General features: G+C 48.0%; 1 protein-coding gene across 2 annotated transcripts in view; it reads right to left on the reverse strand.

The window, feature by feature from the left end:
• LOC129834410 (immunoglobulin superfamily DCC subclass member 4-like) overlaps positions 1–14,582 on the reverse strand; it is an 81,811-nt gene that overhangs the window by 17,236 nt on the left and 49,993 nt on the right. For both annotated transcript variants that reach the window (XM_055899362.1, XM_055899363.1), the window contains 6 exons: positions 7,627–7,764; positions 7,168–7,320; positions 5,313–5,723; positions 4,869–5,033; positions 4,292–4,429; positions 3,748–3,921 (listed from right to left, as the gene is read on the reverse strand). In XM_055899362.1, coding sequence (XP_055755337.1) covers positions 3,748–3,921; positions 4,292–4,429; positions 4,869–5,033; positions 5,313–5,723; positions 7,168–7,320; positions 7,627–7,764 — 1,179 coding nt within the window. The remainder of the gene's footprint in view (positions 1–3,747; positions 3,922–4,291; positions 4,430–4,868; positions 5,034–5,312; positions 5,724–7,167; positions 7,321–7,626; positions 7,765–14,582) is intronic.

Consider the following 14,582-nt stretch of genomic DNA (forward strand, 5'->3'; position numbering starts at 1 on the left):
CTTCCAGCTCGTCCTCCCAAGTCCAGTAGTCCTGTGTATTATCCTGCTCGAACTTCCGCTGCTTGGTTCTGGATGTTTGGTGGGTGGTTCTGTAACGGTGGTCCTCCTCCTCTTCAACCGAAAAGGAGGAGTAGTGATGGAACCAAGGCGCAGCAGGTTGTGAACACATAATTTATTTAAAGACAAGACGGAAAAACACGAACTTCACTATAACTAACAAAACAACAAACGGAGTAGACAGACCTGGACGACGAACTTACATTAAACACGAAGAACGCACGAACAGGGAAAATAGACTACACAAAATGACGATGTACAAAAACAAACCGAACAGTCCCGTATGGTGCGACAAACACTGACACAGGAGACAACCGCCCACAACGAACACTGTGAAACAACCTACCTAAATATGACTCTCAATTAGAGGAAAACGCCAAACACCTGCCTCTAATTAAGAGCCATACCAGGCAACCCTTAAACCAACATAGAAACAGAAAACATAGAATGCCCACCCAAACTCACGTCCTGACCAACTAACACATACAACAAACTAACAGAAATAGATCAGGAACGTGACATAACCCCCCCCCCCCCCCCCCCTTAAGGTGCGAACTCCGGGCGCACCAGCACAAAGTCTAGGGGAGGGTCTGGGTGGGCATCTGACCACGGTGGTGGCTCAGGCTCAGGGCGAGGTCCCCACCCCACCATAGTCAATCCCAGCTTACATCTCCCCCTACAAATGACCACCCTCATATTACACCCCCTTAATCTTTTGGGTAACATCGAGACAAGGGGCAGCACCGGGATAGAGGGATAGCTCAGGACAGAGGGATAACTCAGGATAGAGGGATAGCTCAGGATAGAGAGGTAGCTCAGGATAGAGAGGTAGCTCAGGATAGAGGGGCAACTCCGGACTGAAAGGCAGCTCCGGACAGAGAGACAGCTCCTGTCTGGTTGGCGGCTCTGGCAGATCCTGTCTGGTTGGCGGCTCTGGCAGATCCTGTCTGGTTGGCGGCTCTGGCAGATCCTGTCTGGTTGGCGGCTCTGGCAGATCCTGTCTGGTTGGCGGCTCTGGCAGATCCTGACTGACGAATGGCTCTAGCGGCTCCTGACTGACTAACGGCTCTGACGGCTCGGGACAGACGGGCGGCTCTAATGGCTCGGGACAGACGGATGGCTCAGACGGCGCTGGGGAGACGGATGGCTCAGACGGCGCTGGGGAGACGGATGGCTCAGACGGCGCTGGGGAGACGGATGGCTCAGATGGCGCTGAGGAGACGGATGGCTCAGACGGCGCTGGGGAGACGGATGGCTCAGACGGCGCTGGGGAGACGAATGGCTCAGACGGCGCTGAGGAGACGGATGGCTCAGACTGATCCTGTCTAGCGGAAGGCTTTGGCTGCTCCTGTCTGGTGGAAGGCTCTAGCGGCTCCTGTCTGGCGGAAGGCTCTAGCGGCTCCAGTCTGGCGGAAGGCTCTGTAGGCTCATGGCAGACGGGCGGCTTTGCAGGCTCATGGCAGACGGGCGGCTTTGAAGGCTCAATACAGACGAGCAGTTCATGCGGCGCTTGGCAGACGGACAGTTCAGGCGCCGTTGGGCAGACGGCAGACTCTGGCCGGCTGAAACGCACTGTAGGCCTGGTGCGTGGTGCCGGAACTGGAGGTACCGGACTGGAGACACGCACTTCAAGCCTAGTGCGGGGAGCAGGGACAGGGCACACTGGACTCTCAAAGCGTACTATATGCCTGGTGCGTGGTACCGGCACTGGTGGCACCGGGCTGAGTGCACGCACATCATGACGAGTACGGGGAGAAGGAACAGTGTGTACAGGGCTCTGGAGACGCACAGGTGGCTTAGTGCGTGGTGCCGGAACTGGAGGCACCGGACTGGAGACACGCACCATAGAGAGAGTGCGTGGAGGAGGAACAGGGCTCTGGAAACGCACTGGAAGCCTGGTGCGTGGTGTAGGCACTGGTGGTACTGGGCTGGGGCGGGGAGGTAGCGCCGGAAATACCGGACCGTGCAGGCGTATTGGCTCCCTTGAACACTGAGCCTGCCCAACCTTACCTGGCTGAATGCTCCCCGTCGCCCGACCAGTGCGGGGAGGTGGAATAACCCGCACCGGGCTATGTAGGCGAACCGGGGACACCATGCGTAAGGCTGGTGCCATGTAAGCCGGCCCGAGGAGACGTACTGGTGGCCAGATATGTAGGGCCGGCTTCATGACATTTGGCTCAATGCCCAATCTAGCCCTACCAGTGCGGGGAGGTGGAATAACCCGCACTGGGCTATGCACACGTACAGGAGACACCGTGCGCTCTACTGCGTAACACGGCGTCTGCCCGTACTCCCGCTCTCCACGGTTAGCCTGGGAAGTGGGCGCAGGTCTCCTACGTGCCCTTGGCCCACTACCTCTTAGTCCCCCCCCCCCCCCCCCCCCCCCCAATAAATTTTTGGGTAGTACTCACGGGCTTTTCGGGCTTCCGTGCTAGACGCGTCCCTTCATAACGCCGGTTTTGGGCTTGATTCTCCGGTCTCCAGCCACGTCTCTTTGCTGCCTCCTCATACCATCGCTCCTGGGCTCGCGCTGCTTCCATCTCCTCACGAGCGCGGCGATATTCCCCAATGTGCGCCAAAGGACCTTTTCCATCCAGCTCGTCCTCCCAAGTCCAGTAGTCCTGTGTATTATCCTGCTCGAACTTCCGCTGCTTGGTTCTGGATGTTTGGTGGGTGGTTCTGTAACGGTGGTCCTCCTCCTCTTCAACCGAAAAGGAGGAGTAGTGATGGAACCAAGGCGCAGCGGGTTGTGAACACATAATTTATTTAAAGACAAGACGGAAAAACACGAACTTCACTATAACTAACAAAACAACAAACGGAGTAGACAGACCTGGACGACGAACTTACATTAAACACGAAGAACGCACGAACAGGGAAAATAGACTACACAAAATGACGATGTACAAAAACAAACCGAACAGTCCCGTATGGTGCGACAAACACTGACACAGGAGACAACCACCCACAACGAACACTGTGAAACAACCTACCTAAATATGACTCTCAATTAGAGGAAAACGCCAAACACCTGTCTCTAATTAAGAGCCATACCAGGCAACCCTTAAACCAACATAGAAACAGAAAACATAGAATGCCCACCCAAACTCACGTCCTGACCAACTAACACATACAACAAACTAACAGAAATAGGTCAGGAACGTGACAGCATCTGAGTCTTCTCCTGAAACGTGATAGTTATAGCATGAGAATGGGAAAGTGGAGGCTGCTCTTATGGACAAGGATAAAAATAATATATATGGATATCAGTTTTACTACATCTATCATTTGTTTATGGTGTGCTTCTGTAAGTTATTACTGCATGCCTGACAAGCATTTCGCTACACCTGCAATAACATCTGCTAAACACGTGTATAAAATGTGATTTTTGATTATAATTTTCTGAAACGTTGTTCCCCCTGCTGCTGTCTTGATTGGACCCAGGTCTATCTTGAGAAATAGATTTTATCTCAATGAGATTACCTGGATAAAAGAAGGTTAAGGACCATACCGGGTCAGGTCACTTATATTGATGCTGAAGTTGAAGGGTGTGTGTGTGTGTGTGTGAGAGAGAGTGAGAGACACACACACACACACACACACACACACACACACACACACACACACACACACACACACACACACACACACACACACACACTTACATACAGAGAGAGAGAGAGGTCTCACCCATGCTGTGGTTAAAGTGGTCTGGGGTGTGGTGCTGGTTCCACTCTGACGGCACACCAAAGCCTGCTCCCGTTCCCGCTGCCATCCGCAGTCGATAGGCCTGGTTAGGCAGCAGCTCCCGCAAGGTAAGCTGAGTCTCATTCCCCCCCACCTCCACAGAAAACACGTTGTCCACTGCAGTAAACACACACACACACATTAGACGCAACCCATCTTCTTGAAAGGCCACTCATGGCACACTATCACCACAAACCATTATCCTATTATGTAAGACCTGATGACTCATTGTATACCATGGATAGAACAGAACACTTTATGCTTTGGGCTTATATCCTAAGTCACTCTTCAATACTTAATGTTTAGAATCTACAATTGTTCTTAGAGCCAAAATGTGTGTGACTGAGTTTAAGAGTCTTTTGTAGTCGTGCCTTCCGGAAACATGAACACATGTACCACCACGTTCTAATACCAGACAGCGTTGTAATAACACAAGACAGCAGTGTAGTACTGTGGCCTCCGTGCCAGTAGATGGCGCTGGGCTCACCCTGTTCCAGTGTGGAGTAGTCGATGCGGTAGCGGGTGACAGCTCCTCTGCTGTGCTGGGAGGACAGGGGCAGCCACATCACTCTGATGTCTGTAGGGGAGGTGCTGAGCAGGGACAGCTGTGGAGGGGCACTGGGTACTGTGGGGTAGAGCATGGCAGGACATTCTTAGTATTAACGTGCCATTACAGCTAACCCTGGATCTAGTGTCTGGTGACTTAAGTAGCCTATCATATTCTCTGGAGGGGCACAGGGGAGTAGAGCATGTCAGATCAGGTACAGGACACTCTTAGTATCCATACATCAACCATACTATTCTACAGGCTACTAAACCACTTTATTCATTACATTAGCTTTTAGCAACAAAGTAGAATCACATAGTTAGTTGATGGGTAACAATATCTACTTTTGTGCGTCATTCGTGTATAATATAGGTCGTATTACAGTTGACCGCGTCGTGCTGTCTATTTATTCTCAAGTGTATGATGACTCATGTATGCTGTCATATGGATTAGATCTAACCGTGTCACTGTTATTTTCCTTTGAGAAGTGAGGTCTGTGGTCTTCACGCCTACTCACTGTCCTCCAGCATCTCCACAGTGACGGGCCGTGACGGGCGGCTGGCTCCCATGGGGGAGTAGGCCACCACGTAGAAGGTATAGGCTGTGTGTGGCAGTAGCTCCTTCACATGGTACTCTGTGGTGTCGTTGTTCACAGCAAACTGGTATTCCATGTGATCAGAGCCTGTGGACCACACAAGCTCAGTGTTTAACCAGGAGCACAGGAAACACTCAGCCTGACCTGACAGTGGCATTCTCTACCATGATACCAGGGAACCAGGCACCTATGTATGTTAATGCCTATACCCTTGAAACTAGCTAGCATCCTTGTGGATAGATATCATACGTACAAGCCTGTAGGTTTGTCCATCAAACACACACACACACACACACACACACACACACACACACACACACACACACACACACACACACACACACACACACACACACACACACACACCTGAAGTGGGCTGGTAGTGCACAGAGAAGCCTATAATCTGGTCACTGTTGTGTTCGGGCCGTTCCCAGGTGAGGAGGGCGGTGGTGCTGGAGTGGGGCGTGGCAGAGAGCTGGTGTGGTGGGCTGGGTAGACCCTCTCTCACAATGACAGACAGCTTGGCTGTGGCGCAGGCCGTCCCCAGAGCGTTGTCAGCGATGCACTGGTAGTACCCTGCGTCGTCCAGGCCCAGCTGGTTGATGAGCAGCACCCCAGGGCTCTGGGTCTTCACCCTTCCGTTAGACTTGACCGGCTTGCCATTCTTCAGCCAGTGCAGCGCCGGGGGAGGCTCCCCAGAGCTGTTACACACAAACCTGGCCGTGTTTCCCCGAGAGAGCGACACCGTCTCTGGGAGCTGGAGGATCACTGGTGGGGCTGGGAGAATGCAAATAGAGAAACATCCTTCTTAGGAAAAAAAATAATCCTTCACAGCAGCATATATTACAATTTACTAAAAGGACCAGAGCTGCACGATCGAAGATAAACATGCAAACCAGAGCTCTAAGACCGAAGCCAAACATGCAAACCAGAGGTCTAAGACCGAAGCCAAACATGCAAACCAGAGCTCTAAGACCGAAGCCAAACATGCAAACCAGAGCTCTAAGACCGAAGCCAAACATGCAAACCAGAGCTCTAAGACCGAAGCCAAACATGCAAACCAGAGCTCTAAGACCGAAGCCAAACATGCAAACCAGAGCTCTAAGACCGAAGCCAAACATGCAAAACAGAGCTCTAAGACCGAAGCCAAACATGCAAACCAGAGCTCTAAGACCGAAGCCAAACATGCAAACCAGAGCTCTAAGACCGAAGCCAAACATGCAAACCAGAGCTCTAAGACCGAAGCCAAAAATGCAAACCAGAGCTCTAAGACCGAAGCCAAACATGCAAACCAGAGCTCTAAGATCGAAGCCAAACATGCAAACCAGAGCTCTAAGACCGAAGCCAAACATGCAAACCAGAGCTCTAAGACCGAAGCCAAACATGCAAACCAGAGCTCTAAGACCGAAGCCAAACATGCAAAACAGAGCTCTAAGACCGAAGCCAAACATGCAAAACAGAGCTCTAAGACCGAAGCCAAACATGCAAAACAGAGCTCTAAGACCGAAGCCAAACATGCAAACCAGAGCTCTAAGACCGAAGCCAAACATGCAAACCAGAGCTCTAAGACCGAAGCCAAAAATGCAAACCAGAGGTCTAAGACCGATTCCAAACATGCAAACCAGAGGTCTAAGACCGAAGCCAAACATGCAAACCAGAGCTCTAAGAGCGAAGCCAAACATGCAAACCAGAGCTCTAAGACCGAAGCCAAACATGCAAACCAGAGGTCTAAGACCGAAGCCAAACATGCAAACCAGAGCTCTAAGACCGAAGCCAAACATGCAAACCAGAGCTCTAAGACCGAAGCCAAACATGCAAACCAGAGCTCTAAGACCGAAGCCAAACATGCAAACCAGAGGTCTAAGACCGAAGCCAAACATGCAAACCAGAGCTCTAAGACCGAAGCCAAACATGCAAACCAGAGCTCTAAGACCGAAGCCAAACATGCAAACCAGAGCTCTAAGACCGAAGCCAAACATGCAAACCAGAGGTCTAAGACCGAAGCCAAACATGCAAACCAGAGGTCTAAGACCGATTCCAAACATGCAAACCAGAGCTCTAAGACCGAAGGCAAACATGCAAACCAGAGGTCTAAGACCGAAGCCAAACATGCAAACCAGAGCTCTACGATCGAAGCCAAACATGCAAACCAGAGCTCTAAGACCGAAGCCAAAAATGCAATATATACCACATTTTCACACTCACATATTCTTCTTCTTACCTGGCACATGAAGTTCAGCTGCAGCTATGACAAACTCGCGGGTCTTGGGTTTGTTGGCACGGCAGACGTAGACCCCCGCATGGTTACGCCGTGTGTTGGGGATCACGAGGTTAGTTTCCAGGACAACCACGTCGGTGGCGATGGGCTTCCCGTCTGTGTCCAGGAGAAAGAGCAGAAAGGAACAGAGAAGAGACAAGCGATTTCAGAGAAAAAAAATATTGTTGTGACATTGGTAGTGAGCCTATTTTTATTGTATTTTTTATTTCACTAGGCAAGTCAATTAAGAACAAATGATTATTTACAATGGCGGCCTACCCCGGCCAAACCCAGACGACACCGCCCTATGGGACTCCCAATCAAGGCCGGATGTGATACAACCTGGAATCGAACCAGGTACTGTTCTGGTACTCGGGAGCCCCTGTAGATGGACCGATGAGAGGGATTGAGAGAGAGTCTTACCCTGTCTGCTCCAGGACACCAGGGGTTTGGGCTGCCCGCCCTTGGCCATGCACTCCATCACCGCTGGACGCCCCTGCACCACCGTGGCATTCTGAGGAGGTGCCACGATCACTACCTCACTTTGGGCAGGGCCAGGACCTGCGCACACAGACACACACAGGAATCAAATCAAATCAAATCAAATCAAATTTATTAGTCACATACACATGGTTAGCAGATGTTAATGCGAGTGTAGCGAAATGCTTGTGCTTCTGGTTCCGACAATGCAGTAATAACAACAAGTAATCTAACCTAACAATTCCGCAACTACTAATATGTACATAAAGATATATGAATGAGTGATGGTACAGACGGCATAGGCAAGGTGCAGTAGATGGTATAGAGTACGGTATATACCTATGAGATGAGTACTGTAGGGTATGTAAACATAAAGTGGCATAGTTTAAAGTGGCTAGTGGTACATGTATTACATAAAGATGGCAAGATGCAGTAGATGATATAGAGTACAGTATATACATATACATAAGAGATGTGTAATGTAGGGTATGTAAACATTATATTAGGTGGCATTGTTTAAAGTGGCTGGTGGTACATTTTTACATAATTTCCATCAATTCCCATTTTTTAAGGTGGCTGGAGCTGAGTCAGTTTGTTGGCAGCGGCCGCTAAATGTTAGTGGTGGCTGTTTAACAGTCTGATGGCCTTGAGATAGAAGCTGTTTTTCAGTCTCTCGGTCCCTGCTTGGATGCACCTGTACTGACCTCGCCTTCTGGATGATAGCGGGGTGAACAGGTAGTGGCTTGGGTGGTTGTTGTCCTTGATGATCTTTATGGCCTTCCTGTGACATCGGGTGGTGTAGGTGTCCTGGAGGGCATGTAGTTTGCCCCGGGTGATGCGTTCTGCCGACCTCACTACCCTCTGGAGAGCCTTACGGTTGTGTGCGGAGCAGTTGCCGTACCAGGCGGTGATACAGCCGGACAGGATGCTCTCGATTGTGCATCTGTAGAAGTTTGTGAGTGCTTTTGGTGACAAGCCGAATTTCTTCAGCCTCCTGAGGTTGAAGAGGCGCTGCTGCGCCTTCTTCACAACGCTGTCTGTGTGGGTGGACCAATTCAGTTTGTCCGTGATGTGTACACCGAGGAACTTAAAACTTTCCACCTTCTCCACTACTGACCCGTCGATGTGGATAGGGGGGAGCTCCCTCTGCTGTTTCCTGAAGTCCACAATCATCTCCTTTGTTTTGTTGACGTTGAGTGTGAGGTTATTTTCCTGACACCACACTCCGAGGGCCCTCACCTCCTCCCTGTAGGCCGTCTCGTCGTTGTTGGTAATCAAGCCTACCACTGTAGTGTCGTCCGCAAACTTGATGATTGAGTTGGAGGCGTGCATGGCCACGCAGTCGTGGGTGAACAGGGAGTACAGGAGAGGGCTCAGAACGCACCCTTGTGGGGCCCCAGTGTTGAGGATCAGCGGGGTGGAGATGTTGTTACCTACCCTCACCACCTGGGGGCGGCCCGTCAGGAAGTCCAGGACCCAGTTGCACAGGGCGGGGTCGAGGCCCAGGGTCTCGAGCTTGATGACGAGTTTGGAGGGTACTATGGTGTTAAATGCTGAGCTGTAGTCGATGAACAGCATTCTCACATAGGTATTCCTCTTGTCCAGATGGGTTAGGGCAGTGTGCAGTGTGGTTGCGATTGCGTCGTCTGTGGACCTATTGGGTCGGTAAGCAAATTGGAGTGGGTCTAGGGTGTCCGGTAGGGTGGAGGTGATATGGTCCTTGACTAGTCCCTCAAAGCACTTCATGATGACGGAAGTGAGTGCTACGGGGCGGTAGTCGTTTAGCTCAGTTACCTTAGCTTTCTTGGGAACAGGAACAATGGTGGCCCTCTTGAAGCATGTGAATCAAGACACACAACCGACTCTAACCATCAATGTCTCATATCAGACAGCGTCATTCTAACGCGGCGTAACACAAATTACCTACTAATGAACTCAGCACCACAACCCTGCCTAAACTATCTGATGTACGACAATGCTGGGGCCCTTGTCAGAAATCTCAGACTTTCGACTTCAGTGAGTTTAAGACAACTGGGAATGGTCATCCAGCTCGGAATTCCAAGCCGGAAACTTTGGCATCTTTCTAGAACTCTGACTTTCCGACCTGAAGATTTTCAGGCTGCCTTTGGGGAGTTTTGCTCGCGAGAGTTTCTATGGTTTTGATAGCATTTTGCGACTTTTTCCCAAACAATTCTGTCACAAACGAGAATGGGAGAAGCTGTCTGTGTAACAAAAATCACAGCAACGGTGCACACACAGGCAGAGAAGCACAAGGGAAGGGGGCTTGCGGCAGGAGAGGGGGAAAAAACGCAACGTCGGGGACCGCAGCTGTGCCGCAGCGACGTCGCCGCGGCAATGCCAAACGTCATCTAGCGACTTATAGCAACAAATCAAGGAGCCAATAGAGATTCTCACTGAAAAATAGTTGGCAACACTGTTTAGGACAGCTAGCAGCACTGTCAGGAAGAGGAGTGGAGGAGACAGAGCTAGCTAGCTACCCCAATGGGCTTAAGAGAGGAGCAGAAGCTATATATATATATATATATATAGCTTCTATATCTATATCTATATATATAGCTTCTATATCTATATCTATATCTATATATATATATATAGAGAGAGAGAGAGAGAGAGAGAGAGAGAGAGAGAGAGAGAGAGAGATGGTTGATGATCTAAGAAAGAAATTGAGAAACCTGTCCAACCAAAAACATAGAGACCCGGAAAACCTGAGTCTACGCCTTCACTATGGTGAATCACTAAAACAATACAGAAATACACTACGGAAAAAGAAGGAACAGCATGTCAGAAAACAGCTCAATGTAATTGAAGAATCCATAGACTCTAACCAATTCTGGGAAAATTAGAAAACACTAAACAAACAACAACACGAAGAATTATCTATCCAAAATGGAGATGTATGGGTAAACCACTTCTCCAATCTTTTTGGCTCTATAACAAAGAATAAAGAACAAAAACATATACATGATCAAATACAAATCCTAGAATCAACTATTAAAGACTACCAGAACCCACTGGATTCTCCAATTACCTTGAATGAGTTACAGGACAAAATAAAAACCCTCCAACCCAAAAAGGCCTGTGGTGTTGATGGTATCCTTAATGAAATGATCAAATATACAGACAACAAATTCCAATTGGCTATACTAAAACTCTTTAACATCGTCCTTAGCTCTGGCATCTTCCCCAATATTTGGAACCAAGGACTGATCACCCCAATCCACAAAAGTGAAGACAAATTTGACCCCAATAACTACCGTGGAATATGCGTCAACAGTAACCTTGGTAAAATACTCTGCATTATCATTAACAGCAGACTCGTACATTTCCTCAATTAACACAATGTACTGAGCAAATGTCAAATTGGCTTTTTACCAAATTACCGTACAACAGACCATGTATTCACCCTACAAACCCTAATTGACAACCAAACAAACCAAAACAAAGGCAAAGTCTTCTCATGCTTTGTTGATTTCAAAAAAGCCTTCGACTCAATTTGGCTTGAGGGTCTGCTATACAAATTGATGGAAAGTGGTGTTGGGGGTAAAACATACGACATTATAAAATCCATGTACACAAACAACAAGTGTGCGGTTAAAATTGGCAAAAAACACACACATTTCTTCACACAGGGTCGTGGGGTGAGACAGGGATGCAGCTTAAGCCCCACCCTGTTCAACATATATATCAACGAATTGGCGCGGGCACTAGAACAGTCTGCAGCACCCGGTCTCACCCTACTAGAATCCGAAGTCAAATGTCTACTGTTTGCTGATGATCTGGTGCTTCTGTCACCAACCAAGGAGGGCCTACAGCAGCACCTAGATCTTCTGCAAAGATTCTGTCAGACCTGGGCCCTGACAGTAAATCTCAGTAAGACCAAAATAATGGTGTTCCAAAAAAGGTCCAGTCGCCAGGACCACAAATTCCATCTAGACACCGTTGCCCTAGAGCACACAAAAAACTATACATACCTCGGCCTAAACATCAGCGCCACAGGTAACTTCCACAAAGCTGTGAACGATCTGAGAGACAAGGCAAGAAGGGCATTCTATGCCATCAAAAGGAACATAAATTTCAACATACCAATTAGGATCTGGCTAAAAATACTTGAATCTGTCATAGAGCCCATTGCTCTTTATGGTTGTGAGGTCTGGGGTCCGCTCACCAACCAAGATTTCACAAAATGGGGCAAACACCAAATTGAGACTGCACGCAGAATTCTGCAAAAATATCCTCCGTGTACAACGTAGAACACCAAATAATGCATGCAGAGCAGAATTAGGCCGATACCCAATAATGATCAAAATCCAGAAAAGAGCCGTTAAATTCTACAACCACCTAAAAGAAAGCGATTCCCAAACCTTCCATAACAAAGCCATCACCTACAGAGAGATGAACCTGGAGAAGAGTCCCCTAAGCAAGCTGGTCCTAGGGCTCTGTTCACAAACACAAACACACCCCATAGAGCCCCAGGACAACAGCACAATTAGACCCAACCAAATCATGAGAAAACAAAAAGATAATTACTTGACACATTGGAAAGAATTAACAAAAAAACAGAGCAAACTAGAATGCTCTTTGGCCCTAAACAGAGAGTACACAGTGGCAGAATACCTGACCACTGTGACTGACCCAAACTTAAGGAAAGCTTTGACTATGTACAGACTCAGTGAGCATAGCCTTGCTATTGAGAAAGGCCGCCGTAGGCAGACATGGCTCTCAAGAGAAGACAGGCTATGTGCTCACTGTCCACAAAATGAGGTGGAAACTGAGCTGCACTTTCTAACCTCCTGCCCAATGTATGACCATATTAGAGACACATATTTCCCTCAGATTACACAGTTCCACAAAGAATTCGAAAACAAATCCAATTTTGATAAACTCCCATATCTACTGGGTGAAATTCCACAGTGTGCCATCACAGCAGCAAGATTTGTGACCCGTTGTCACAAGAAAAGGGCAACCAGTGAAGAACAAACAGCATTGTAAATACAACCCATATTTATGCCTATTTATTTTAACCTGTGTGCTTTAACCATTCGTACATTGCTACAACACTGTATATATATATAATATGACATTTGTAATGTCTTTATTGTTTTGAAAGTTCTGTATGTGTAATGTTTACTGTTAATTTGTATTGTTTGTTTCACTTTTGTGTATTGCTACCTCACTTGCTTTGGCAATGTTAACACATGTTTCCCATGCCAATAAAGCCCCTTGAATTGAATTGAGAGAGAGCGAGAGAGCGAGAGAGCGAGAGAGCGAGAGAGCGAGAGAGAGAGAGAGAGAGAGAGAGAGAGAGAGAGAGAGAGAGCATCTGAGGGAGAGCATCTGAGGGAGAGGGGTGAGTCAGATAATGGAGGAGAGGCAGTGAGGGCCTTACTCAGAGCATGGTGGTGTAATTCTGCCAAATTATATGACTAAATAAATCTCCAGCGTTTTCTTGGAGGAATAGAAGTGTGCATTAGCAGAGCAGATGAGGCCCTTATTTTTAGTGGCTCTGTGTGAGTGGCTCTAGGGGTAATTATGGTAGGAAGGGAGGCCCATCACACTGCCTGGACCGAGGCCTGCTCTGCCTGTCTCTATGCTCAGAGCCTACATTATGATAATGAGCTCCAGCAGGGTTCCTGGGATACTGTAAGCACATTATTAATTAATCATTGAGCATTCATACAGCACTACTTGCTTATGCATGAGGGCTTAGGGTTTTAAAAATGGGCCAGTCGAGTTCTCCCAGGATTGCAGGATGTGCCTTGATAGGATTTTGTGTAAGTTCTGTGCTCAGAGTGTGTGTGTGTGTGTGTTTTGCATGCGCACATGCGTGTGTATGCGTGCATGAGAGAGAGAAAGTACACTGGACAAAAATATAAGCGCATGTAAAGTGTTTGTGCCATGTTTCATGATCTGAAAATCCCTGACATTTTCCAAACGCACAAATAGCTTATTTCTCTCAAATTTTGTGCATACATTTGTTTACATTCCTGTTAGTGAACATTTCTCCTTCGCCAAGATAAACAGCATGATCATTACAGAGGTGCACCTTGTGCTATAGACAATAAAAGGCGGCTTTAAAATGTGCAGTTTTGTCACACAACTCAATGCCACAGATTTTTCAAGTTTTGAGGGAGCGTACAAATGGCAGGCTGACTACAAGAATGTCCACCAGAGCTGTTGCCAGATAATTTTATGTTTATTCTCTACCATAAGCCGCCTCCAACGCCGTTTTTGAGAATTTGCCAGTACGTTCAAGCGGCCACACAAACACAGACCACGTGTAACCACGCCAGCCCAGGACCTCCACATCCGGCTTCTTCACCTGCATGATCGTCTGATGAGGGGTGGGGGTGGGGGGTGGGGTGTGCTGAGGAGTATTTCTGTCTGTAATAAAGCCATTTCGTGGGGACAAACGTATTCTGATTGGCTAGGTCTGGCTTCCCAGTGGGTGGCTGCACCCCTGCCCAGTCATCTTAAAATCCATAGATTAGAGCCTAACGAATTTCTTTCAATTGACTGATTTCCTTATATGAACTGTAACTCAGTAAAAGCGTTGAAATTGTTGCATGTTGCGTTGATATTTTTGTTCAGTATATAAAGGTATTGTCACGCCCTGACCTTAGAGAGCCTTTTATGTCTCTATTTGGTTTGGTCAGGGTGTGATTTGGGTGAGCATTCTATGTTCTTTATTTCTATGTTTTGGCCGGGTATGGTTCTCAATCAGGGACAGCTGTCTATCGTTGTCTCTGATTGGGAATCATACTTAGGCAGCCTTTTTTCCTTTGGTGTTTGTGGGTAAATATCTTTGTTAGTGGCACTAATGCCCTGTTAAGCTTCACTGTCGTTTTTGTTGTTTCTTGTCTTGTTGGCGACATTTACTA

Source organism: Salvelinus fontinalis, chromosome 35, assembly GCF_029448725.1.
Source record: "Salvelinus fontinalis isolate EN_2023a chromosome 35, ASM2944872v1, whole genome shotgun sequence".
NCBI lineage: Eukaryota > Metazoa > Chordata > Actinopteri > Salmoniformes > Salmonidae > Salvelinus > Salvelinus fontinalis.